This window comes from Aulostomus chinensis, chromosome 12 (genome assembly GCF_037954235.1).
Source record: "Aulostomus chinensis isolate RoL2024-O1b breed Wild chromosome 12, RoL_Achi_v1.0, whole genome shotgun sequence".
NCBI classification, from domain to species: domain Eukaryota; kingdom Metazoa; phylum Chordata; class Actinopteri; order Syngnathiformes; family Aulostomidae; genus Aulostomus; species Aulostomus chinensis.
Genome location: NC_141331.1, coordinates 6,378,233 through 6,406,084, shown reverse-complemented (window position 1 = coordinate 6,406,084; position 27,852 = coordinate 6,378,233). Strand labels below are relative to the sequence as shown.

The 27,852-nt window shown below is 41.6% G+C and overlaps 1 protein-coding gene across 1 annotated transcript in view; it reads left to right on the top strand.

The window, feature by feature from the left end:
• Nucleotides 1-27,852, top strand: part of thsd7ba (thrombospondin, type I, domain containing 7Ba) — a 208,141-nt gene that overhangs the window by 160,175 nt on the left and 20,114 nt on the right. The window contains exons 18-21 of the mRNA XM_086219797.1: nt 2,262-2,528; nt 3,673-3,851; nt 22,045-22,178; nt 23,097-23,253. Of these exons, the coding sequence (XP_086075923.1) occupies nt 2,262-2,528; nt 3,673-3,851; nt 22,045-22,178; nt 23,097-23,253 (737 nt within the window). The remainder of the gene's footprint in view (nt 1-2,261; nt 2,529-3,672; nt 3,852-22,044; nt 22,179-23,096; nt 23,254-27,852) is intronic.

Here is a 27,852-nt window from a genome sequence, read left to right as displayed (position 1 = left end):
TTTCTTTGTTTTTTGAGATAACACAATAAATTAACACATTTATCACATGATGAATGAATGAATGTATTTTTATCTAATTAATGTAAAACTTAATATAAACTTGAAAATAATCACGACAGGCATGGCCATTCTTGGTTTCCGTGGATAAACGATGGTGATGCTGCTGCAACACTTTTATCCCGTCAAGCAAAAAAACACTTTGGTTGCAATTTCAGATACAAAATACAGAATCCATTGAATTTGTTACACTTTTGAGTCGAGTGTAAAGCTACAAGACAAGCTTTTATCTGCCAATCTTCGGTCCAGACAAGTGTAATAACTTTGAGTGTTAAAGTGAACTGAATGCAAACTGTTGGTGGAAAGTCAGTCTGTATTTGCTTTACTTTACTTTGAGTATTTTTAAAGTGACCACATTAAAAAAAAGACATTAATCTCAATTAAATTGAGAAGTTGCAATGCACCAGATGGAGCTATTAGTTAATCCCCAGCTGTAGTTCCTGGCCAGGTAGATATAAAATGGTACACAACGCAATTAAGACGTACAAAAAATATAATAAAATCACTGAGCAACATTCATAACCACCCGCCTAGAACAAAAGGCTACCATGCTTTCATTTCTTGTACAATAGCAGCACTAATGTGCAGACGGCAGCAGGATATTTATAACTTGAGGGCAGCAGAATATATCTGTCTAATACGAGGAAGATTTTTGAGCAGTTGGACAGCTTGACAGGTTGTGTCTGTTGCTTGTCGAGTTATTAAAAGTGACAGAGCCTGAGAGGAACACATGCATTCCAGCTGCTAATGTCTGTTCTGCTCGTCTATTAATGCTCATCAAATATAAGAGGATGCATGGGACTAATTATATGAACCCTGAAGTGAACTGTGATGAGGGCTGCATTTTCATTTTCATCCTCGTTAGGTGTTTTGAGGTGCAGATGGATGGAGCAGCCTGGTCATGGTGGCATTTGATGTCACACACACACACACACACACACACACACACACACACACAAATGGGACTTTATTTGCTCCTGAAGGGACACCTCATTAGATCAGCTATAAGACGTCTGTTTGGAGACAGTGTGAGAAATTATTAAGGGAAATAAGAGAGATTAGCGTGCTGAAGGGCTGTGGTCCAACCAAAATAGGAATTATAGTATAATAAAAAAAAACGCCACGGCTGGAGCTTAACATTAGCAGCTTCAGATGGAACAGTATCTTTAGCCTTCTATTCTCTGGCCATTTCTCCACCAATGTCAACCTCTCCACTCAAAGACTGTCTGTGGACTTTTGATCATTAATAGTAAAAAAGGAAACTCTGCGTGTGGACAAAATACCGTGGTTGAAAAGAGAACGCATAAATATACATAAGGAATCTTTATTTAAAAAAAAGAAGAAAATAATGACCTTGTTTCCCTGTTTGTTGGAGAACTCAGCCCAGGCAGTGTTTACTGTTTCATGGCTGCTGCAGGATCTTCATGTGTGCGGCCTCAAAATGGTACATTTGCATGTAAATAACATGGAAATGTAAATAATGTAGATAAAAGTAAAACATGCACCGATAGTGTTGCGTGTTGTATTGTACATCCTAATTGAGTGCTGTTTCACTTCCATTCATTACGGTGGCTGTTCAATGTGACATAGACATTAATAGTGCACCATTTACTTCAGAGGCTTGTAAATAAATAAATCCGAGTTTGTCTACAAATATGACTCATCACTGGGGTGTTACTGAATACGTATCACAGGAAAATTCCTTCGCTTCAGCACTGTGGACTGACAGGCTGATTATTCCGTTTTGTTAGTTTGAGGCACAAAAAAAGGGAAAGATCACTTGTTTTCATAGAAAGAAATGCGGCTGCAACATTCCGCACCTTCCTACGCACGTCCAGCTTGGACGCCAGACCCGTGGCTGCAGATGTCTGGCGCGCAATTATCTGGATTGAACACAAATAATGGTGCATTACTTTTTGCAGATATAAAAGAGTGAGTGACAACAGCCTGAATATTTATGTTCAAAAGCCTTTACAGTAGACGGGGCTCTGCTAGCCTTTTCAGAAGGATTGTATTGTTGTAAATGCAGTAAGAATGATGCTATATACATTTTCCATTCCAGCCTGATGGATACCAGTTCTTCAGCTCTCCGTCGGCTGATATTTGAATGGAGTCGTAACCCAGCTCAGGCTTCCTTCCAGCCTCCGGCCCTCCTCATAGACCGTTCAACACCTCTCATCTTGGTTTGTCCATCTCATGTGCAGGTCGCAGTAAAAAGAAAGAGCACTGCCTGAATGAGAAGTTGTTCCCACTGGAGGAGACGGAAGCCTGTCCCTGTGATGAGCATTTGTCCCAACCCTATGGGAACTGGTCTGCTTGTGTCCTCCCTGATCGCTGTCCTCCAGGATCCCTGCAGAGTTGGATGGGCCACCAGGAGGTGAAGGAGTGTGGCCAAGGTCTCCGCTACCGAGCTGTGGCCTGCATGGACCAGCAGGGACTTCTAGTCGACCCCATGCTGTGTACAGACGCAGGTAGGAGTCACAGAAAGTGTTGCTGGACGTGTCGAACTAAAACAGACATCGATGGGCACAATACCAGACCCATCTGAGACCTCCCCGATAGAGCAAACTACTACATTACGATCAGGTTAGACTATTTGGCCCTAACATCCTAGAATACAGTAAGTCAGCTTGAATGAATTCCTAATTCTGCTGTTCTCGTGTGAGACTTAGACCAGAAGGAGAGCTCCTATTACACTCTCCCTGGTTCCTTGTTAGTTGACACTCTGATGGTAAAACTGCTTTATTAGTTTATAAGGCACTACATGGCCTTGCAGCAGACTCTCAGATGCTGGTGGTTTATGAACCAGGAAGACCCCTCAGGTCCTCTGGTTCTTCTCTTTTAACTGTTCCACGAAGTAGAACAAAACATTTGGTCAAGCAGCTTTCAATAATTACACTCGGAGACACAGGAACAAGCTTGGAGGACAGGAGCTGAAAATGTTCACGCCTTTGAATTAAAAACCCATCGATTCTGTTGGGTTTTTATGTGATGTTTTATAATTCTAAGGTTTCAGCATTCATTCTTTTTTCCTATTGATTTTCAACGATGTTTGGCTGGTTTTTGATGTTTGAAATGATGATAATTCAACCAATGTTGTCCTATTCCAATCATATAATAATTATATCTTCGCTTTCTTAATGCCATTTCAAAAGGCACTTTGAATTTCAGTTTGATTAGTCTGAAAGGTCCTAAATGTATAAACTCTGATGGGTAGATAACGGAAACATTTCACAGTGAGTCGATGATATTCAAAGTTATCATAAGATAGGGATTGTCATGCATCTAGCAGTACACGTTCGTCCTCGTTATCTGCACGTCATCTTCTCCACATTGAGGGCACACGTACAATGTGAAACTGCAAACGAGCAGAAAACAAAGTCATTTTACCTTGTAAAAGTCCTTAGTTTGGTTATCCTGTGTTGGCACAGTGTAGGAATAAGTAGCTCATTAGTCACATAATTAGCTGTTGGTGTCACAGTGAGCAAGTCCAAGGTCTGGTGGAGCACAGGCCAGCGTTGTGTCTGTCTGAAATTATTAATGTGATCCACACTGCAGCCTCGTTTCCCCCCCACCCTCAACCCCCCTCTCCTGTCTGCCAATGTTCAATTTCAGGCTACATGGTGGAGGTTTGTCACATCCCCTGCCCCCTGGACTGTAAACTCAGCGACTGGTCAGCCTGGTCAGCTTGTAGTGCATCCTGCGGCAGTGGGCTGAAAATAAGATCCAAGTGGCTGCGGGAGAAATCTTTTAACGGGGGCCGCCCCTGCCCGAAACTGGACTTAAAGAACCAGGTAAGACCTGTTTGTGTACCCCAACCATTGTGTACAGTAAAAGAGAGCATTGCGGAAGGTAACACATCCCCCAGTTGTCTTCAAAGTGGTCATGAATTCTGTTTATGTTCACTTACTCATCTACAAGCTCTTGAATAATGCATTTGTATATGAAGATGCAGCTGAAGTAGTTGACCCGTCATCCACCTCCATGTTTTGAGGACACACAATGGCATACGGATGAGTCATAGCAACTTCACCATTATTCTACAGTGGATTTGACCTAATCCCTCCACTGCACATGCATGCAGGCTAAGCCCAAAAATTTACCAGTGCGAGCAGATGTTTCCTTTTATTGTTCTTCCTCTGCATCACGTTCAATGTCGCTGGAAAACAGTTAACAAACGGTGTATCAGAAAGCTGCATGGAGGGCTTTGATGGCGTTTCAGCGGTTACTGTCCTCTATCTTTTTGATTCTCTGCTAGTTTTATCAAAGCTGACTGAACCATGTCAGAACTAGTGGCTGACGTGACAACAGCTTACAGGTTTCACAGCGTCAGGTGGGCCGCAAATTACTCAGCCTACCTTTGTCTTGTCTTCACATTTATGATGATTGGAGCCAGAGCTGATAAACACCCGTGTCAGCCACAGAGGTCTTTGACCCAGGACTCAATGCTGATTAAACCTGTTCACATTGCAGACAAAAGCCAGATGGTCCTGTGTTTTGTTTTTTTTTCTAGTTTTTTTTTTGGTTGGGTTTTTTTTTGTCAGAAATTGGGCTTTAGTGACTAATTGCGTCCACAAAGCCTCACAGGTGCACAGCGTTTGGCTCATGATGTGTTAGCTGACTCTTAATGTATTTTCTTGTTGAAGCCTCATGTCGTCACAATAATGCACCGTCGAGTTGTTAATCGCCTCACATTTGGCTGACAGAGTTGAAAAGCCAGCAAGTCTCGAGGGTTACCTGTTAATTTACTCGTGCCGGCTGCACTTGGTTCGATCAACATGCCCTTCCCTTTACATGAAGACCAAGTGATGGAGTAATGAAAAGGAAGTTGAAGGGTGACACGGATGGATTGTTTTGATACATACAGTATATTCCAAAGCCAGGTTCTATACACAGCTTTGGACGTTTTGTGACAGCACATCTCTGGAGCAGTCGCGCTTTAAAGAGGGGATGTGTTTCATGGGTGCTGTGTCTATGCTTGAATGAGTCGGAGAGGTCATTTAAGTGCGTGGAGGTCAGTGGGAGATGAAGCCCCGGCTGTGATATGATATTCTGGTGTGTGCTAAGAGGAGATTTGTGTACAGATGGTTAAGTACCCACTAACAACTAACAAGGTCTTTATGGCCCCTGTTGTAATAACCCTCGCCACTGAAATTAAAGCTTGTTGTTGCCAGCGTCCTCACAGATTCATCCTCCGGGTAGACCAGGCCTGATTGTGAATGACTCCAGAATGTTTTTTTTAAAAGGGAAGTACATCTGTCAGAGGTGTAGAGCAAATATAATCTCCACTCCCGTAGATGATGTGAGGTCAGGTCTTCCTGCTGTTGTGTTAAGATGTGACTGTCAAAACTTACTGACATTTGATATCAAAGAACATGAGACGACAACGCCGCCGAGGCCAGCCGAGATAAAGAGTTCCAGCTTACCTTGAAAATACGCATCATCTCTCTCGAGGCCACACTTCGCCATCCAGGCGTTATTACTGTACATCTGCTGGTAAGAGCTGTGTTAAGTCGTGGCAAAGAATTTTTACATTCCAAATGGCTACCCTTCTCTCTTGCTTGCTCACTCGCCCACTGCACTCCAACAAAAAAAAAAAAAGGCTTCACTCCCACCAGCAGATGTTTCCCCTCGAGCAGCAGCCAGAAGAGACTGGCATGACCGAAATGAAATTTATAGTGAACCACAACTCATCCTGGGTCTCATGGTTGAGTGAGCAAAAAAGGTAGGAACAGGGGGCGGGGGGTGGGGGTGTCACTCCGATCATGGTTTTGTCCTTTTGTGCATTTGATGTCCCTTAATGCTTTCTGTCCCATCAATGGCGCGGGTGAAATGAATGCTACAAGTACTTGTTTGTTTGATTTTTTTTTTTTAACCATTAAAAGAACATTGTCATCAGCAGGTGAGCCAAGGTACAGTCGCACTTTGGGTTTAGTCTGGGACGCTGTGGTTCAGATACAATAAGCAGGGCTTGATACAGGTCACCTTTGGGGGGTTGAACTGAAAACAGATGTGGTATGTATTTGGTCCAGACTTTCATTTTTATCTGATGGGATAATGAGCAAATTGTTAAAATTATTCAGAGGCTGGTGCAGCCAAATGCACAGGCAGGGAGTGAAGTGATATATTTAAAAGAACAAAAGAACCCCCAAAAAACAGGATCTCTTCAACAAACAAACTGGGAAAAGTACATGAAGGGAGACAAAGCAGAGTAAACTGAACAAGCAAACTGACAAAGAGGATCTGACAAAGAAGTGAAGGACCAAGGAAGTATAACACATCAGAACTAATCACACAACACACAGGTGGGAGAACACAAGGGCGGGGAGGGAGCCGACTGCCTGAGGAGACAAAGAGAGGGCAGTCAAGGACTGATTAACTGAAGAGACACGGGGACAATGATAAACAGGCAGAAGTAAAATCAGCATCTAGGAACGCAAGAGGGCAAAAAAAAAAAAAAAATCAGCCTACAAAATAAAACGGGAAACAACTGATCAAATTCCAAAAAACAACATCCCTGACTGGCCTGTGACAGAAATGTTGAGTTGTAAATTCGGACGAAAATCCAAACTTAAAAACTGAAATGTTCAAGTTGCAGATGAACCCGTGCTCTAAAACACAAGTACGAGCGCAGCTGCTTGTCGTTGTGTCAAATGTGTAAAAATAGCATCACATCTTGTTAAAGTCAACAGCTGTAACGACGCTGACATTACAAACCCTGGCTATGCAGTACATCTCTGCCCACCTACTTGTCACGTTCCCAGTAAAACATTGATTTTGTGTCAATAATGCATCTCTTTGATGTATTACACCCGTTTACTATTTGACCTCTACTCATGTGGTCATTTTCCACTTGATGAAATATTGTCTCTCTGTTCTTGTGATGTATTTATGTTCCGGTTTGGCTTTTGTCAATTGTTAGACAAGAGTGATCCTACTTATTCAGTTACAGTTTGCTGGTACACATCAAAAGAGAATATGTGAAGTGCTTTATTATAAAATACACCTCTGGCCATCAAAGACGCTCATTATAGATTACGGTCGTTTTTCCCATCTGACTCAAAAGGCTCGAAGCGGCACAGAGACACATGACAAAGGAAGCCTATGTGGTGCGTTGTTCCTTTGCTCTCTAACAACCAGCTGTAATAAAAGGCACCTACATACAGCGAGAACTACAGAACACACAGTATTTGAAGTCCGCCACCATGTATTAGACAAAATACACTCAATGAAGCAGAGTTCAAAGGCAGAAATACCAGTCTATCTTTCAGTAAACCCCAGTTCAAAGGCAAGGATCCTCTTTATCTCGACAGAAGCACTGGTCTTCATGATCCCAATAAATATGAAATTATAGAAATTCTTAAACACAAGCGACTCATCTGATAGAGCAGCTTTATAATGCTCCGATCCTCCAGCTAGCGCGGTGCTGTCGGCTCCAGCATACGAGCAGCTGGGCGCCAGGCAGGTTGATGGTGGGTCCACGGGGCGTATGTAATAAAACAATGCAATTAAAAACACTAGATTAAAGCCAGACTGAATGGATGGGAGCTCAATTTACGTTCAACAATATCAGCATTTTCAGCTCCTCTCTCAGATCCTCAGGAAGCTTTTTTCTGCGTCTGGGAGCTTACGAAAAAAAGAAAAAGCTTCACTAAAAGTGTTGGCTCTACTTACGGCTAAAGGAAAAGGGAAGCTGAGCCCTTAATTAATGAAAATAATGAATGATTTGAAAGCTATAATTCCAGTAAATATCAGTAAACCATTAATGCAGGTACAATAACACATTTATCCAATAATTAGCAATCAAGCAAACAATTTGATAATTATGCTGGCACCAGAGAGGCTGAATAATGAACCCGCTGGTCATCAGTGGTCCACATTGTCAGAGGTCCAGATAATCCAGGTTTAGACAAATACGGAGTCCAAAACATGTTATTATGTTGAAACATGCCTAGAGACTGATTTATTAGCATAATAATTAGCCACCGCTGGGACGGAGCACGCGTGGGACCCAGTTATCGTGAGACAACACATATAAAACACATTGGTGGTGCTATTAACAAGCTCGAATACATAAAAAGTCAAATCATAGCTTTTTAATGCTTGGTATGTGAAAGTTTGGACCCTGCCATGACATAAACATGTGACCTTTGAATCTTCCGTTAAATCTTGCCTCGCTGATCTTTCCTTGCACTGACATGGATCCTGAGGGATGTTTGTTACCTCAGAATGAGACCCAAATCATGCGTTTACTCCCACAAGCCCCAGAACACCTGTGAGTGCTCCTTTATATGGCTTTCACAGCTGCACTCGGAAAGTGTGCTCTGGAGTTAATTTTGTTATTAAACTCATACAGTTCTCAGCAAGGGAGACGGAACTGATTCAACTCTTAAGATTTTACAGTTGTCTACATTACAGAAAACGCACAAGATAAAAGCCTGAATGACACATGAAGAGCAAATCTGACACCTTTAACCCGGGTGATGCTCGATGTAAATCTACAATGTAAATGCGACCACACATGTTCTACAACATGCAGAGGTTAGATCACCTTCTTCACTCTCTTTTTCCGCGTTTCTTAAAATTGCCTTTAAACCAGCGGAGTTGCCTGCCAGCAGTGCGATGACGCCTCCTCGGGACATCTTTGACGGGAGGAGCTCGTAACCCTGTTTGTGTTTGGGGGTTCAGCTCTTTACTTCACCAAATCAAAGATTTGATGAGTGTTTTGACACGTTTCGGTGGATTGTTTCTCTGCTTTGTTTCTTTAGAACAACAGCTAGGCAGTAATTATAGACGTTGTTTATTGCCTCCACATGGATCAGCATGTCACCTGTTGTTGTTGGTGGTGTTGTCTAACAACACTTGGGAATATTCAAGGTGTCAACAAGAGTAAATATAGACACGCGAGCAGGTTGTTGATTGTGCTTCCCCTGATGGTGCTGGATTGTTTCAGGGGGATTCGGCTCAGTGAGGTAAATTGAGGTTATTTAATGTATATATCTGTTTTCAATCCCTTCAGTTCAATTCAATGTTTGTATTGACTGCTATTCTCCGGGTGTATTACAGTCTAAAGCAGCTGAGCAGGTGCATTGTTGGAGACTGTTGGTTGCACATACTGTGAGCAATTCCTTTTTGTCTTCTTTCTGCTCTGAATAGATTGAAATATGTATCTAAATATAAAGTTACAGTGTGGGACTTTTGTCTCCGTGCTCACCTTGTCGATGTAGAATGGCGGACACATTGTTTACAGCACCGTTCAACCTGTGCAGAATGACTTGTTTCACTGTTCGGATCTGATCCATTTAGACTGAAAACATTCAGAAAGTGTAGAAAAGCTGCACAGTTTGATTTTTTTTTAATTTTTATCCAGTTTCACGTAAGCAGATGGCTAACAGGAAGGAACTGGTGTAAGTCGCAAGCGATGCATGAATCAGCTCTGACACTATCCACAGCTGCATAGCTGCATAATTTATCCACTTGCCGCCACACCAAAGGAATTATTTTCTTAAATTATATCAACACACACCAATATGGATATTTCATTTGTCAGTGCGTGAACTGCTGGGTTCTCAGCCACGAAAATAATCTATTGAAATCCAGCAGTAAACCATTTCACTCCAGTTTCATTGTCCGTGTTTGTCAGAGGTGGAGAAAATAGTCCTGTATGGTGTTAATGAAGAGCAAGTGAAGCTGCAGTGTTCATGCTCCCGTGAATGAGGGTAAATGAAATAATCTGATTGGTCCATTGATACAACTCTCTCCTCTCAAACCACAATTAATAAATGAAACAAATAATTCTGTTACCACAATCACAGCAAGCCCTGAAAAAGAATCAGACTTTATACGACGCAACCCACCCGACCTGCGGTTCGCCCGCAGGGTCCATTGTTAGAACCGCATCACGCCTGCGTACTCAAACTCCTGTGAAAGGCCCAGAGATGAACCTACAGGTGATGAGCTTCATGAGCATTTGACAAGAGCTTGAAAGTAGGTGACGCTCCTGTCTATAAAAATGTGAGAGCTATGAAATGTAGACCTGACCAGAGGGCGGCTGACTCTTGTTGTCCTGTAAGGGTTAACGAATATCAGCCAAAATCGGCTATAATTGAAAATATTTCCCTCTCATCACGGAGGATCATGAGCGCTCTTGGCAGCTCCTTTAGAGTCTGATAGATTTTTAATTGACCTAGTCTTTTAATTTCTCCAGCGTTGTAGACTGCCAAGCTTTCATTGAGGTTTTGCAGCGCATTCCCAGTGTGTTCATGCTTCCTGTAAACTAGTTTCAAAGGTAAAAAGTTTCGGTAGCACGCTGGAGTTGGAACTATCACTATAATTAAATGCTAAAGCTTGACAGACCTATACATCACCGCCAACACATCCCCAAACACACCCAATACCACCCCACAATATTAATGAAGCCCTTTTCAAATGTTACTAAAAAATGCTAACTAGAAAGAATGCAATTACCCTCTGAGACTAACTGGTGGAGAATATATGACTTTGAATATTGAGCGAGAAGTTTTCCTCCTGAAGACAAAGATGTGAGCGTGTCGGGGCAGAATCTGTCGATTTCATCCATCTGTTCCAGCTTTATGTAATTCATAGCCTGAAGGAAGAATCCCACCATGAGCACAATGAAAAAAATCAGCGTAAAGAAATACCAGTCATCATTTATTTATTTAATGGATGTTCCTTCCTGGAAATATGTTGCTTTAATGTGATCTCGTCACCATCCGCTTGCTTTGTTTTTTTTTTTTGTTTTTTTTTCACGACCTGGGTTGCAAAACTTCTTCTTTTTTTTTGTTTTTTCCCTTTTTAAAGCTGAAGTGATTAAGAGGCAACTGCTGGTGGAGCTACCCGAGGCCAGTGAGGTATAATGAATGTAGAACAGTGCCTGGGCGTGTGTTATTTCTGCCTGTAGGCCCCCAACCAAAAAGCAAAAATGTCTTCCTGCATACAAACTACAAATTGAAGTGCTGAATCTGAGGAAGGTTATATGTTGGAGGCTCTATCTTTGCTTAACCCCCCCCCAGATGGTCCAAAACATTTACTTAAGATACTAAAAACTGCTAATTAGTGTTTATTTGGCTAATTAAAACAACACACTCCACTGAGTGGTTGGATGAATATTAAATACATAGCTCATCATTTGATAACCAAGGTGACTCTTTAGAAAGCAACATTCTTGCACTGTTTAATTCATCTCTTACTGAGGAAACCATCTGTTCCCAATGAGCCTCCGCATTTAGGATTCATGTAAGGTTGCACACTTAAATTGAGATCATTTCCTTGGCTATTTTTTAACTCACTGTTGTTTGTGTTATTGTTGAAATCAAATGTTGTAACTAGTTCTCATGGTATTCTTCATCATTTAGCTGACTAAGAGTTTGAGAACTTCAGTTTTCATTGCCAAAATCAGCACTGGAGGAAACACACGAGTGTAAAGCGTGCAAAATAACTGAGTTTTGTGTTTTATCGAATTCTACATTTGTGTGACTTTGCTGGAGTCACATGGCCTGTTATGGGGATTAATGGTCATATAAAGACTGTAGAATTCAAAATTATAATTTAATCTAATAAACTAAAAAAAATTCTGATCGTGACAGAGGAGTAGTAACTTTCTCAGCAATTAAAACATAAATCAACCCACTCATGCACTTGGTTTTGCTCATTAATTAGACATTAACTAAACATTAACTGGACTATTTTCTGATTAATAATTCATCAACACAACAACATCTGGCATTGCTCTTCCAGATTTTAAATGAAATTTCCGACTCGTTTCTATCCCTTCACTTTCCATTTGAGCTCATTTTAGCCTCAAAATAGGTTTTAATGATTATGTTTTTGTGCCAACAAATACAAAAAAGGACTCTAATAAAAATACCAGTCAAAATAATAGATGGTAGAATTGCTTCTTAATAGAAAGAAATGAGATTAAAGGGCTCGAATGTAACCTGCAGGTGTCTCGGTGACTCTGACATTAATCAGTGCTCTCAGTATTAATCACACATCTCTCATTGAATTAGAAATTGCTCATTTGAACTGTGAAAGTGAAGTATTGGCTCTGATATGACAGGCGAGCTAATTCAAATGTGTGTGTTTGTGTGTGCGCACGTGTGTGTGTATGTTTTTGAAAATAGCAATGCTAAAAGCTGTTTGGGGGTTAAGTGCTTGTGAAATGTCTTGACTAATGCAATCCTGTCTTGTTGAACTGTGTCCTGGTAATAGATTGCAAATCAAATGAGAAATGGAGATTATTTCAGATCAGAAAATGGAGCTTGATGGACAAATAATTTGTTTGATCGGTGAAAGTCACACAATAGCCCTGCTGTAGGGGCCAAACAGCGGCTGGTCACAGGAGCTTTTTAGATGTAAGTGTTGAGCAGCAGAACCTTTGGGGTTTCTGGGAAGGAAAGACCTGCTGTAATGGATGACGTCGGGGAAGACGGCAGTGCTGTGTGTAAAGAAACTGAAACCGAACAAAAATGTATATTAATTGTTAGAATTGTTTCTCTTCAGGCTAGGTGTAAATGTGCTGTAACACTGATTGCGTGGAAAATTACTGCTTTTTAAAACTGCAGGTCCATTGTAGCACCAATACACGTGTGCAGTAAATACGGCTTGATGGGCTGAGTAAGTGTGGTTTGTGCCGACCAGTGTTCACGGCTGATTCCTCCAGTTTTCAATTTGATTAGTATGAAGGAATCAGTATGATGAGGCCATTTTATTGCACGACTTTCTTTCTTCTATATCAGAACTGGGAAGGATCAGTCATTGACCGAAGTAGTTCAGCCTCCAGGCCAGTTGGTGGCGGTATCCCGATAAAGTCTGTACATGTCATAACGAGAAAAATGAATCACGAGGTAACCTTCACTATCATGTGAACAGAGCTCTTTAGTCTGCGATGTCATGTATTGCCGGATTAGCATTTCTCAGCTTCTTAAAATCACAGCTGGTTCCAGTCTGACTCCTGAAGTAATCAGATGAGCAGCACTGACATTGAAAAATGCCGCTGGAGCCGCATTTTTATCCTCGCGGTTAACTGGAGTCTGGGCTAAAGACCAAAAATCTCCCTCCTCACCTTCCGCTGGCATGAGGGTGAGAAGATAACAACCAGCTAAGCTGAGACATCTCTGGTCTGTCCAGTCATGAAAACAGAAGCATGTCGGGGCAAATCAATCGCCAACCATATTTTCTTGATACGTTACTTTGGAATGTACCATTTCAGTCAAATACCAACATTCTTACATGTGTTAGAAAATTCCAGTTTCAGTCTCACGAAGGCAATAAAACCACTTTTTGATGGCGCTAAACAAAGAACTCGGTCAGGAGTTCTGAATGGATTGACACGATGTGGAGTTTTTCAATGTTGATGATGACTTTGTTGTCTTTGTCCTTTTCCAAATTAACGGCTGATTCTCCATTTTTTGGTTAGGGTTGTTTTTTTGTCGTTTTTTTTTTCATGCACATTTTTGCAACTCTGTGTTAGACCTCGCGGTTGCATTCTACTGTCAGTTGTGTGTCAGTTGTGTCGGTTCTCGAACGAGGCTGCCTCTTGGAGCGTTGCATATTTTCTGAAGAGCAACAGTAACTTCGGTTTGTTTTTGTTTTTTTTCCAGATCGTCAGTCTTCCTAATGGTTGCATTATATGTTGAGGTCATCATAGCATGAATAGATCTCAGCGTGTTTCTCAGAGGAGCCATTGTTTAGTAATATCACATTCTATTTGAAGTTGCAGTGACATGGCAACAGAGGGATTTACAGGATTGAGTGCTCATCTTCAAGGGTTTCTGTTCTGTGTTTTCTCTGCTTACAATAAAACACCATCCCCGCAAGAAAAGCCTGTTGGAGCCTCACATCCCTTTGTGTATATGTTTATTTATGTATGGGCACAGATACAAAAGTGATTCTCATCAAGTCCCATCCAATGTGTACGTTTTTTTAGATGGAATCCAGAAGAATTATCTCACTGCGGAACTTTTTATGTCATTCACATGGCAGTTTTTATACAGTGTGTGTATATATATATATATATATATATATATATATATATATATATATATATATATATATATATATATATATATACAGTATGTATATGTGTGTGTGTGTGTGTGTCTGTGTGTGTGTGTGTATAGATAAATAGACAGATACAAACTGGGGATTTAAAATTTATCACCAAACAAAACCTCTTAACTAGAAATGTACAGAAGTTCGTTGTGATCTAATCTTGTAATCCCTTTCAAATGGGCTGTCATGAATTAAACAGCGAAGGGAAAATATTTTGGCACCAGGCTGATTTTACAGCCCACAGGGGTGCCTGCACGTGCTGCTGGAGAACCGTCAGCCACAAGAACGTCACAATATGACGCCGATCAGAATATACGTTTAACATAATATACTGCAATACCCTGCTTTATGGTACAATAAGATGTGATATGATGTGATACTCTAAAAATGCATACAAGTACTGACATCAAGACAAGTTTTGGATCTCTGGCTCATCTGCCCTCGCCACATATTCAATCCGTAGAATTTATCCTAGATACTAAGGTTATCTGCTCATGAAGTATCACTGTATTGAATAATTATTTGTAATTATTAAATAAAAGTCATTAGTAACCAGGAGAACTTTTTAGGTCAACGTTGTTGCAAGTAATTATGAAGTACGCTTACTCAGGAAAGCATCATCTATGAATACTTATTTTGTTGTTAGATGTGTTGTAGGATATTTCAGCCCTCAATTTAGTCTTACAGACAGGACGCAAAGCCTGCTGGCTATATGTCACTGCTCCTGTAACTGGTAATCAACCTGCAAACACTAATTTTTCAAGAGGTACACGATATGTGTCAGGACAAACAGCCTTCAGGCTTTGCTTCCTGTCTGACAGACTAAATTGAGGGCTAAAAAAGTCATGTAGTGGGATCAGAACATTACATGACTCAGACCCAATGGAGTATATTACTAGTCTTAAATGTTGAGAATATGTGAGGTGATTGACATTTTGATTCTACACACGTCCATTACTCAGTGTTGAAAATGTTGGCTTTTGTCGACTTGTTATTGTGATGCCTGTTCGGGCAGTTAACAGTTAGTTGGGCCTTGTGGCTGCAATATGCTGTTTATTGATTTCTGTACATCTTCCAAAAAACAAAACAAGTCACACACACAAAGGGTTTGCAGCAGTATTATACATCATTTCTGCAAAGCAAAAGTATCTGTTTTTCTCTGACAGTCACTCTAGTAGCTGCATTATGTGTTGGCTTTCTTACTTCTCATCACAAATTATATTTGATAGTGTGAATAGATCCCGCTGTGTTTCTGTGAAGAGCCTTTGTGGCGCCGGAGCACCTTCAATCTCAAGTTGCTCATCTTTAAGTCTTTCTGCTGCAATTTTGAACAATAAAATGCCATCCCCGTTATAGAGCCTGCCGGCGCTTCATATTTCCTTTTATATAGATGTTTATTTATGAATGGGCACTGACAGGGCCGAGGCCACAGAAGGGCCAGGGTGGGTCAGTGCTGCCCGGATTGACAGCTGGCCCTGCCAATTAAAAGTGTTGTCAGCTTATCGGCGCTAACAGTGGAGAGGCTGGAACATCCAACCAATGAATAGAGTCTAGTGTCAGGAGAGCTGTTCGCCTGGCTAAAGGAAGCTACAAACAGATGTCTTCAGGAGCGTTTCCAAATGATCTCTCACACACACTCACACACACACACACACACACACACACACACACACACACGCCACACCTATCTGCAATGTGCTAGTTTCTCTCTCTCTTTGTTTTCTCATGCGTCTTTGTGTTGTTTTGCATAGCCTTGCTGTTTTCGCATGCTACCCACGTGTTTTGTCACTGTAATGCACAATAAAATAAATAAGTAAATATAAAAAAAAACTGATGTTATGAACTCATCAAGAGAGGAAACTTTTCAGGAACTTTTTTTTTAAAGACAAGCAACACAGTTACAACTTAACACGTTATTTTCCGTTGCTGGATTATTTCGTATTGACAATTTGAAGATAGAATCAAAAGCAAAATGTGAAGAAGAAAAAAACAAGGCTCTGTAGACTGTATTTGATTTGTTTATGCTTTTTTCAAAGACGCTGGGAAATTGTTCAGACAAGATACTGCACGTGATGATGTTCCAGCAGTTCAGAACAGTGAGATGACATTCTTTCCTCTCAGAGTATGGTCCAGTGTGTCCAATGTTAAAGGAGACAAGAGCAGAAGCATTGAAGCAGCGTTCCTCAGCAGCTATGAGGACGCCTGACACAGATACTCCAATTCACTGCACTCAGGAACCTTGTAAAACACAAAACACTTTTTCCAAACGCTCCCTTGAACTGCTAAACGCATCCAACTCATCAGATTACAGCCCCTCATCCATGATGGACATCATCCATGAAAGCTTTCCAGGACTTTGCCTGAGGCATCTTCCACACTGAGCTTTAACTAACGGCAGCAACTGAGCTTTAACTAATGGCAGCAACAAGCAGGGCCTGCTGATGTTTAGTTGTTGGCTAAGTGTGCTAACAAGAGTGAAACAGGGAATCTCTCAGCTAGCTGTCCTTACCAACAATGGACGCAGCGGGAAGGTTGATGCTAACTTTGCAAAGACAAAAAAGAAGCGCCACTGTCCTGCTGTCTCTGCGGGACACGGGTCTGTGCTAGCCAGGCGTCTTTATGTTCACATCCCTTTGAAATGGTACCACACACAGACGCTACATCCACACCTGCCTTTGTTCCTCACTCTGTGTGTGTGTGTGTGTGTGTGTGTGTGTGTGTGTGTGTGTGTGTGTGTGTGTGTGTGTGTGTGTGTGTGTGTGTGTGTGTGTGTGTTCAGTGCAGTGGCAATTAATAAAGAAAATTGTTTTTGGCCCGCAAACACACGCATACATGCATAGTAACATGCTAGATGTACTTCCTTTATTTCGAAAAGAAATTGTACTTCTAATAGTAGACTGAATAATACACATTTGCAATGAAATGTACTTTTACTCCCTGCATTTCAGGCTACATGCACTTCTTTAGAGACATTATTAGATTTTATATTGTATATTTAACCTTTATTTATTTATTTAGTAAATAAATGATCTTCAAACCATAAATAAGAGAGTGATATGCCAACCTGTAATTTACAAATTAGCCCTAAATTTGTCAGCCTTTCTTAGCTATTGTGATGTTACATTAGGTTGTAGTTATTAAGTTAATTATTAATCAGAGCTCCAAATTAATAAATCAGGAAATTTAATGAGACTAAATTTTGGAATTGTCTATTTCACTTAATAATACTCCAAGGTGGGTAAATGACATCCCATCACTTGATACATTTGATACTAATTTCTAATAATTGTGGTCATGAGTAAATATGAATAAACGTTTGTGCACTTGTCTTATTAGGGAGCTGAAAGATTAGATTTTAAAATGTGGTCTCGTTACGCCCATGTACTTTTTAGTGTACAAAATAGTGTCCCAGACTTCAATAATTCCCACCTACAATCTGTCTCTAGGCCTCTGCACGCAGACGGTATTAACGTGCACCTCTGAGTACGCCGGTCTCCTCAGATCCTCACAGATGTGTGAGGCTTTCTGGATGGAAGCCACATTCTCACCGCGAGTTCATCTATTTTGCGTTCTATTCGAGCAAGTTGCAGTGCAGTACCACTGGTTGTTTTATACGTAACAGGGACGTCAAATTTAGTCCTAACTCATGCCTCCTAACCAGAGATGGAGACAAGTTTGGCCTCGTCCTCGGTGTGTAATCAAATGTGCAGTCATGAATTAAAGGGTGTGAAGAAGAAGTTTGGAGGTCCAGTCAATGATCTAGTCAGATGTAATTATGTGTACGTTAACTTTTCTTAAATTGGGGGCATTTATTTGAATGTCCTGTTTATTGTGAAAAATGAAGGAGGAAGGCCTGAACTTCCGTTTAGTAACCTTGTTAATATACAGAGCACAGGCTCCCTGAGCATATGCTCATTCACTCCGGCTCGCCTCTCACCGTCTCCAGACAAATTAATTTATCGGAGTTCCCTTCAGCAGCAGGTTTGGCCATTACACAGCTGCCGCAACCAACTGCAGCACTTTAAAAACTCGCTCAACCCCATGAATCTTTTATTTTGGCAAAATATCCAAGATTGCTAGAATCACTGTAGATGATGAAGTACTTAATCATCCTTTACCCTCATTAATGAAACACGAAGCGTAATGCAGCATTTTTTTTTAATCAAATTAAACCAAACTGAAACACTGAAATTGCTTTTTGTCCACTACAATGTGCCTATCAGCTCTGTAATAACTTTTTTAACTTTTAGCTCTATAATATCGGAATAACATGTCCAAGGCAGAGCAGACGTTCTGGTCGACCCAGACACACAGGACAGGATCCACAGGCTCCACATGACAACGTGTTTGAACTTTGGGACACACAAGTACGTGTCTTGATCCACCAAAGATGTGTGATTAAAAACACTTCACAGTGATACCTCAGAAAAGTGACGTCCACCACTGAGTAATCACTGTTTCTGAAAATTGTAGCAGAGAATAAACAGCGAAAACACACTCACACACACACACACACACTCACACACACACACACACACACATGACTTTTCTGATCAGTATGAACCGCATGTGAAGAGGGAATCTTGCATGCAGCCTCAGAGGAACCCAGTTGATGACGGCACCACGTCAACAGCACCGGGAACGATCAATAGAATCTCTTTGTTGGTGGGCACACACATTTCCCACTTCAGTATCACTTGATGAGGATAGACATAAGAAGGCTGGCACCAGGGGGCAGGGTGCCATGGTAGTCTGGGCCAACAAGCCCTGGTCTTGCAGATGTTCATAGCGCTGTGTTCCATGAAGCTACCTGAGGATGTTTTCCTAACCTTAAGAGGTTCTGTGCCTAAAGTGAATATTTCTCTTGATTAATCTTGATCTTGATCTTCTGTCAGTACTCAGAACGCTTGTGTACTGCCGGACAGATGAGGAAGTATAATGTTAAGAAATATTCCTATTCTTCTTTATATGGTTGTACATTGTTAGGACAGAGTACCAACCGGTCTGTGTGCAGTGCCCCAATCACAAATGGACTTGTGCCTAAATCTAAAACCACAACCACACACCATAAAGTATAATTTTCCAAACAGTGAGTGTTATTTAAAGCAGCTGCTGTCCTCCAATAACGATAAAAGTATTCTCTAAAGCAGAAAACGACACCACTGTGTTGCTGAACCAGGGATATTGTGCTTCCACCTCAGTTAACTTGGCATTGTCTCCTTGTTGTTGGCTCTTACTTTTAACAGGTGTTGTGCCACTACTATGTAATATAAGAGGGAGACAGTGTTGACGGATCTTATCAGCAGAGTTTCCTGGAAATAGAGAAACCTTGTATCCAAGACAAAATGAACCCCCCCCCCCCCACACACACACACACACACACACACACACAAGTCCTGTTTTCTTCAGTTTAATGATACAACACTACGTCCAATACCTACATAAAATCAAAACATGCTGGCATTATTTTTGAATGCAAAGAGGAGTTAATGAATGTGATTTCAGTTCAAGCCAAATCATCTACCTTTCTGTCACTTCAGGCCAAATCTAAACTAATGACCATATCACTCTTCTTCTCTTCCCTGCCCAACTTCTGGCTTGTCATGCACTGCTAATACGGACATCCACGCAGGCTCAGGTCAGTGCTGTTCACTCTGTACATGTACTCTGCTTTAGCTAATCAAGACGAAATGCATGCCCGATCTGTCCAGCTCCCATATACCCCTCTGACCCTGCGCCGCCTTTTGGTTGAGATAACGAAAGATAGTTTGATCTTAAGAGTTTTACCGATGGAAATAACTGATATGCAGTATTCCATCTGCTTTAGAACTGGAGGGACTCTGATGGGTTTTGTTTTGTTTTTTGTAAGTTTCTTTGGACTGGCTTGTAGTTTGTAAAACTTTTTAGCATTTGCTATGGAATTGATATTTAGAATATGATGCTGAGGTCCCTCAGTGTAGCAAAGTATGTAGGTGAAGTTTCCCTGGTCAGCATGTGTGCTGTAGTGCCAACAAATAATTCAATATTTGACTGTTGAGGAGTTGTAGCTGTATCTGATTTTCAACTGAATAAATTCCATTCTTTCTAAAAAAAAAAAAAATGTACATGTATATATATATATATGTATATACAAAGATATTTTTAAGGTGACACTATTTAGCTGTTAATCTGGGACTGTGTGCTGCTACTGAGGCAAGTAGTGATTGGAGTATTTGCCAGTTTACCCAGCAGGGGCATCTGCAGGGACAGATGGGAGATGATGAGGGTGTGTAATAGGCATCTGTGTGGCCCATAGGGGAGGGAATACTCAACAATCATTCCCTCTCTTCCCTCTACACACACATGCACACACGCGTGCACACACACGCACACACACAACCATTACAGCTTGTCAAAGCTTTTTACACAAATCGTCCTCTAGAGTAAAGCCTTTACTGTGGCCGACTGCTACATAGATTGAGAGTAAACGTGTTTACAGGAGCGTTGCGCTGGCTGTTCCCTTTGTTATACAGACATGCCAGAGTCGGTGGTTGAGCGGGGAAAAGAGCTCTGCCAGTTAAATCCTCACCTGAAGGGTCTTTGGCCATGGTCATTCATTTTACACCCACCATCCTGCTCACTCATATAATGCCTAGAATGTAGCGGTAAGACATTAAGTGACTATCCATTAGTTTATAAAGGTTTTCTATTGGGTTACACATTTAGCCAATCGTGTAGCTCGAAACCTATGCTTTTTAAAGCTATAGCGCGGCACTTTCACGTAGAAAAGTAAGATTGTTTACTTTCCGTGCATTGTTAATGGCAGTACTCATTAAGGTCATCACCGCCAGTTAATCTCTCTGCATTTCACCGTGTTTAAAGTTTGTATCTGTGGAGACATTACCGCGCTGCTGAGAGGACGCAGACTGAGCATGTGCTCCTGATAGCTGGCCATTACCACTGCTTGTTTGAATTTGGACCCCAAAAAAAAAAAAAATGTAATTCTGTGGTTCTTCAAGAGTTTCCAAATATTTTAGTATATTTTACCTAGTGGATCAAATTCTGATCGTGGAATGAGCTTTTTTGTCATTAATATTTTCTGAGCTGCATTGTCACTGTTATTCCATAAGATAACATAATGACTTGTGTCATAATTATAACAGTTCAATTATTACATCACGTTTCAGCATTCATTGGTATCATTTTAAGTCTTATTTTTAGATGCTAGCTCATCATATCAAAAGTGAATATTACAAGTATGCATTTTCAGTTCAGTTATTGCATTTTAGTACAGTGAGGCCTCAAGCAAGCAACTAATTTAAATACATTGTTTTAGATGTAAAGAAGGATCAGGTTTAGGGGGGAGATGTATAATGAGGTCTCATAATTATAAAGATTATATTAGGCACTACTGACTTCTTCAGTGTGAAAGGTGCTAACATGAAACGGTGTAGATGATTTATTTATGCACATTTTATCCAACCAAATGGATCAAATCCTGATCGGGAAATGAGTGGTTTTGCAGGGTTTGGTGACGCTTAGAATACTTGATCCACCGTTTCACTGCCAAAACTGTAACGTAACCTAGAACGAAAGCACATGTCAGCAGTTGCTAGTAATAACGCTCACTGATGATAGAGACTCAAGTGCCAAACTATAGCTTTAACAGGGCTTCTGAATGTTGGGAATGTTTTAGTCTTCCTCTGAATATTGAACTGGATGGAACAGAAACAATCCTCTACTCTCCCCACAAACACACACTAGTCTGACCTAAGTTGAGTGCTTGTGGTGTGTGTGTGTGTGTGTGTGTGTGTGTGTGTAGGAGCTGATTTGTATGCGTGCGCATTTTCTCTCAGGTTACAAATGCCACTGCTTTCTCTCTATAATCCACTATGTGTGTCTTTTTTTTCCGTGTGTGTCTGCACATTTTTACAGGTGTATGAAGCCGTGCCATGCTATAGTGAATGCAGCCAGTACAAGTGGAAGATTGAGCCTTGGTCCATTTGTACCATCAACACTGTGGGCGACTTGCCAGCCTGTGGGGAGGGAGTCCAAAGCCGTAAGATCAGGTCAGTGAGCGGGTTAGGCTTGGCAGACAGTTGGAGCTGCAGCACTCACCAACGCGAGCAGACTGGCACTGCTCCAGTCGCTGGCATTCACACCGGCCCTGATACTTGCAATGCCAGGGAAAAACAAACAGTCACAGCTAACTGCTTCCCAAAGAGTGACACTTAAAATGGTCAAAGCAATAATGTGCTGAGCTTTTCAGCGGGTAGCATGTACAGGTACTGAATTAGGTACCGCTGAAAAGAGTAGACTCTAAACTGGGCAGCTGCGTCACTGCTCCATCAGGCTGTTTAATTGCGAGCCAGCACCACAACATAGTTGGGTTTAATTAACAACACAGATGCAGAAAAAGAGGTGGAATTGGCCTGCACTTGTAAAACTTCTCATTATTTCATCCATTTCACAGAGTTTTACACTTCAAACCACAACTGCCTACTTCTATATTTACTGTGGAGAAAAGGTTTGCTAACATTGGCCCCACACGAGAGGATAATCCAAATGATCTTTGGTTTCTAGCCATAATCTCAATGTTCCCAACTGGATCAGAGCATCCCCGATATCCAATTGTACGTATCAAATGTTTTGGATATTCAAGATTTAGAAATCCTGAAGTGTGAAAGGAACAAGGATGAAATACTGAGCAGAAAGCAGCAACAGCCACTGAGAGCAAAGAACTGGATTTGGCAGACTTAATCTTTTTGCAGTCGTTAGCACTCGCGCCATTTGAGACCAGCAGTAACACTCACCTCCAGCTCACACTGCAGCTGCTGTTACGCAAAACACTGCGCATGCTAAGCGTGACCAGTTTATTTAACTGCCAAGCTAACCAGCCGTCCTTTATGCTGCAGGATCTGAAGTGCAAAGCCGCGGCTTGAAACTTACACTAAAATAACAAGGTGTTGCATGTGCTGCTGTGCTAGGTGTGTGAGGAAGGGCTCGAGCGATGGGGAGGTCACCAGCGTGGACGACAGCCTGTGTGATCTGGAGGAGATGCCAACCAGAGCCCAGGTCTGCTTCCTGGCCTGCCACAATGACTGTGTCATGGCCCCCTGGGGACCTTGGAGCAACTGCCCACCAGTAAGAAACCATAATTGAGTGACTTGGGCTTGTGTGATAAGTTTAATGACTTTTTCTTTTAATTCAAAACATAACCCACAGTAGATAATTGAAAATGTAACTGAGCACTGGGAAGGGAGAGGGGGGGAAGGCATCAGATAGGTATGGATGAGAAAACCGTCCTTTTCTTTATTTTGCCTAACTAAGAACTTGATTAAAATTGTGTTCCGTATTTGGGCTCCCTCATTTATTCCATGATTATGCTCTATATGTGTCCTTTTTAAATACTATTATGATTACAAATATGGGAGGTGACAAATTAAAAACTGACTTAGTGGGAAACACAATGAATACGCTTCCCCTTGGGTGTACTGGGTACACAGTTAGGCATTTACCACCTTGTCATGCTTGATAACGAGAACAACAGGCTTGTGGTTGCACGTCTCAAGCAGATCGGCTGCAGTTTGGCTTCATGTTGGTCAGACTCATGGTCATAACATCAAGGTTCTGGGACGATACGGAATATGGCCAGATTTTTTTTTTATTTTCCTGAACATTGTGATCTCACATTTATGTTGACCTTTTGGATAGAAAATGTCATCATTTCATGCTACCAGATATTTGTGTGAAATTTTGTCATTAATTCTAGAGTTATGATCAAATGCATTATTTTTGCAGTCGTGGTGACCTTTTACCTTTTATTCACCAGAATGGAATCAGTTCATACTCGAGTCCAAGTGTGTCATCATTCATCAAATCGTTCCTGGAATTTCATGTTCATGTGACAGTGACCTTGACCGTCTGACCTTTGAACACCCACGTGCAGAGGCATAAAAATGGCCACACAAGAATACATTTCGCCAGGCTTCACATTACTTTCTTGCGTCCTCAACAAAGTGGTGCAGAGGAGGAGCAAGGGGCGTGGTTTCCATGTGAGCGCCGCAAGGATTGCGTCACGCAGGTGTAGCTTTAGCATCAGCGGTATCAAGTGGAGAGTATTGCTCCTCTGAAAAAAAAAAGAAAGAAAAAAAACTGAAAGCTTTTCTCCATGAAAACGATGTTTTTGCTCTTTTATCGTTTACCTTCCGCGTCTTCGTGAGTTCGCTGATCTGATGGTGGAGGTTAGCCTGCGACAGACAGATGGTTCATCCAAGTGTTTCTTAAAAGCCACTGCCCTTGTCCGAACAGGTTTTACAGTGGACTTTCCAGATAGTTCTTTGCAATGTGGTATTAAAAAAAAGCCTCAGCATATTCAAAGATTGCTCCCCTAACTTGGTTTTCAATAGACTAAATTGAAATCTGCGAACATTTGTGTCTCAAACTCGCTGGAACGCCACCTAAACAGCAATATGCCATCGTCCAGAGCACCTGGCTTTAAAGGGAGTGACACTGTGATTGATTACATTTGCCTTGCAGCCAAAACACACCCATGATTAATTTAGACTGATGACAACCCTCTTGTGCCTGATTCTGCACCCAGATTAGACACCCTTAGGCACGTGCACCACACGCCTCGGATCGCGTGCTTTAGTTGGCTTAAATAAGGCCAACAGAATCCATATTGTTCTGAACTAATACAAAGAGAAAGAAACATTCCCCTACATCCCTGTGGTGAATATGACACGTGATGGGACAATTACAAGCATTTGCTAAATGGGGGGAAGATGCATTAATATACAGAATGCTTACCTCCCGCTGACATATTTCTACAGTTTCTGCTGAGAGCAAATGCCAACTACAAAATACCACTTTAATTAGGAACATCAAAGCTTTTGGTCTGAACTACCCAACTATTTTTAACCTAACCTTTGAAACCCCATCACCTCAGCCCATCAAGGTGGAGTGACACTCCTCCTGCCTCTGTGTTTTCATCCACCCACAGTTTGCACACTGAATGATTCCTTACTACATTTTTTCCCCCCAGAAGAGTATCCTCACCTAACCAATTGATCTTGAAAAGCATAATTTAACATTTTTGGTGTCCTGCCTGGAGAAATCTTCTTTTTTTATGGATAGTGTTTGTAGATTCAGTGATGTTCAGTGTAAAATATGGTGGTCCGGTGTAATTGGATGTAACTTGGTGTATGGCCTGGAGGCATGCACTCAGCAGGAATGAGTGTGCACAGGAATGTGATGATTTAAGCAGCATTATAGCATCCATGGGCAGCACAGTGATGATGGAAAACACACACGACATTGAGAAATGTTTACAGAGTCCATGTATATACACAACATCCCCGGAGCTTTGTTTTAGCTCGGTTAAATCCAGACAGGGCTATGAAATTATGGGGGATTCTATGGAGCCCGTGCTGAACCACACATGAATCAAGGGGAACTCTGAGCTTTTATTACGTGAAAGCAAAAAAAAAAAAAAAAAATGTTGCATTAAAGGTTTGAGTTAAACTCTACACTGACTCTAACTTCTCTAGCCTGGCTGTCGCACGACACCAAGGTTGTGTTTTATTAACTGTTCAGTTGTTGTTTTTTTATAATGTGTGTAAATATTTGTGGTCACTTACAAGAATTCAGTATAGAAGAGAGTTTTACGGCTCGTTTCTACGTACAGATTTTTACAGTCCATAAATCCATTCGTACACTTGGAAATCCATTAATTCCCCGATGAATCCTCCATGATCTCCTACTGTATGTGTTTGCTAAGCTCCTCCCTTTGTTTATTTTTGCTCCTATTTGCCTCCAGTATTTTGAAAAAAATGTCACTTTTGCAGAGTTCAGATAAACTGTTGGTGCTGTGCAAAAACAAGCTAACAGGCTACGAAACGGACTTTGGCTTTTCCTGCATCTGTCTTTGAGATGGTCCATGCGGATATTCCACACATCAGCTGTAGGCGTAAAATAAGAGACAAAATGAGCCTCTTGCTCCAGGCTATGACAGACGTGTGTGTGTGGAAACGAAATGTTAGTCTGTTGGACAATAATGTTACTAATATTTAACATCTTAATCTAAATTATGTTTAAATCTTAGTTTACAGTTTTCAGTGTCCAGGCAGGACAGACAACCAGGTTACTCTCACTGGGCGAGCCGCTGTACATTTGTCACCCAGACTCTGCTCAGCTTTCTTGGCCCTGCAGGCCTAATCTGATAGCTCATTGGATGAAGAGGATAAACTCAAGAGCTAAAATGCTGTTGACAAAATAATTAAATACACTTGGCCTTAAACCGGGTTGCCAACCTATAGTTTCCGAGTCCGTTTCAGGAGACCCCTTGAGCACTGAGCAACGTTAGCCTATGCGAGCTCTAATGCTGCAGGGGTGCTTAATTGTCACCTTTCCGTACGGTGTTAATTACGGTGTGTACAGCTCAGTGGTGATGTCAGCATGCTCAGGCCTCGTGAGTGCAGACCAGCAGGAGAGAGGGGAGGAGGGGCAACCGTGGTTCAGAATGGTCGAGCCAGGCCATGTGACAGTGTGCTCTTATTCCGATGTTTACCAGACAGATGCCATCTTGTGCTCAAAAGAATTACAAACACAGGAACGTGTTGATGATGAACCCAAAGTCGTCCTCTAAATTTAACAAAAGTGCTCGTTTGAACCCAAACCCTCACCAAGTGACATTCCCAAGAACATCTCTATTCATAAGCGGTCTTCCAGCGTAGCTTGGGGCAGATTTTAGTTGAGCATGAAATGGTTAGGATGAGAGTCACACCTCTAAGCCAGAGGCCGCAGCTCCCTGTGGGGAAAAGGTAATTGTCCATTACAGGTTGGTTTAGCTTCTCTAAGTGAAGGCGGTTACATTCGGCGGTTTTAAACAAGTTATGGACGGATGCAGCCACTGGTCTTCCAGAGTTAATTATTGCTGCTCTGGTTGAGTGTCGCTCACTCCCCAGTTAGTTCATTTTACATGTTTGCTGTTGCTTTAATGTTACTTGCAAGTGTACTCCAGTTCTCATGCCTGTCAATCTGCATGTGCACCAAATGTCCAGTTGTTGTAAAGAGCACAGGAGTGTGAGGATCATACACATGTGCATTGATCGGATACAGCTTCTCTGTTTGACAGGCGATGCCAGAGTAATGGCAGCATGCGGTTACCTGCACGGTGCGCTTTCACAAGTGTCTACCAAGTAGTGATGGATGAGTCGCTCCCTCAGCTGGCTGTCCGTGTGTCAGTCAGGTCCGCGTCTCTGCAAAAAGCCCAAATGCCAAACTGCATTCTTTAAACCCTCCACAATTCAACGGGTGACATCAGACTTGCTTCATCCACTTCTTATTCTGTCTCCGGTGAAAATGCAAAGTAGTGCATGCAGCAAAACCACATCAGTGTTTCCACACAGACAATGGGAGCAATTGAAGAATGATATGTTGCTCTGTTGTAAAAGGTTTTAGTCCAGACTGCATCATTTTTGAACAGTTTTCGCTAGTAGAATCACAAAATTGAAGGTAGGGTATGAAAATTGTTTCGAACCACAAAGGCGTAGTGGAGCCTGTGTCAGATTGGCTGTGTTGTGTGTCACATACAAATGGATGTGTGTGTTTCTTTGACAGTCGGCGTGAAAACATTAGGGCTGGCGAGCCTGCTGTTGAGTCATGAGCCTCACACAGGCGAGCCTCATTAGGCCACGACAGTGATTGAGGTGCGTGTTGTGATGCATCAGGAGCAGGAGG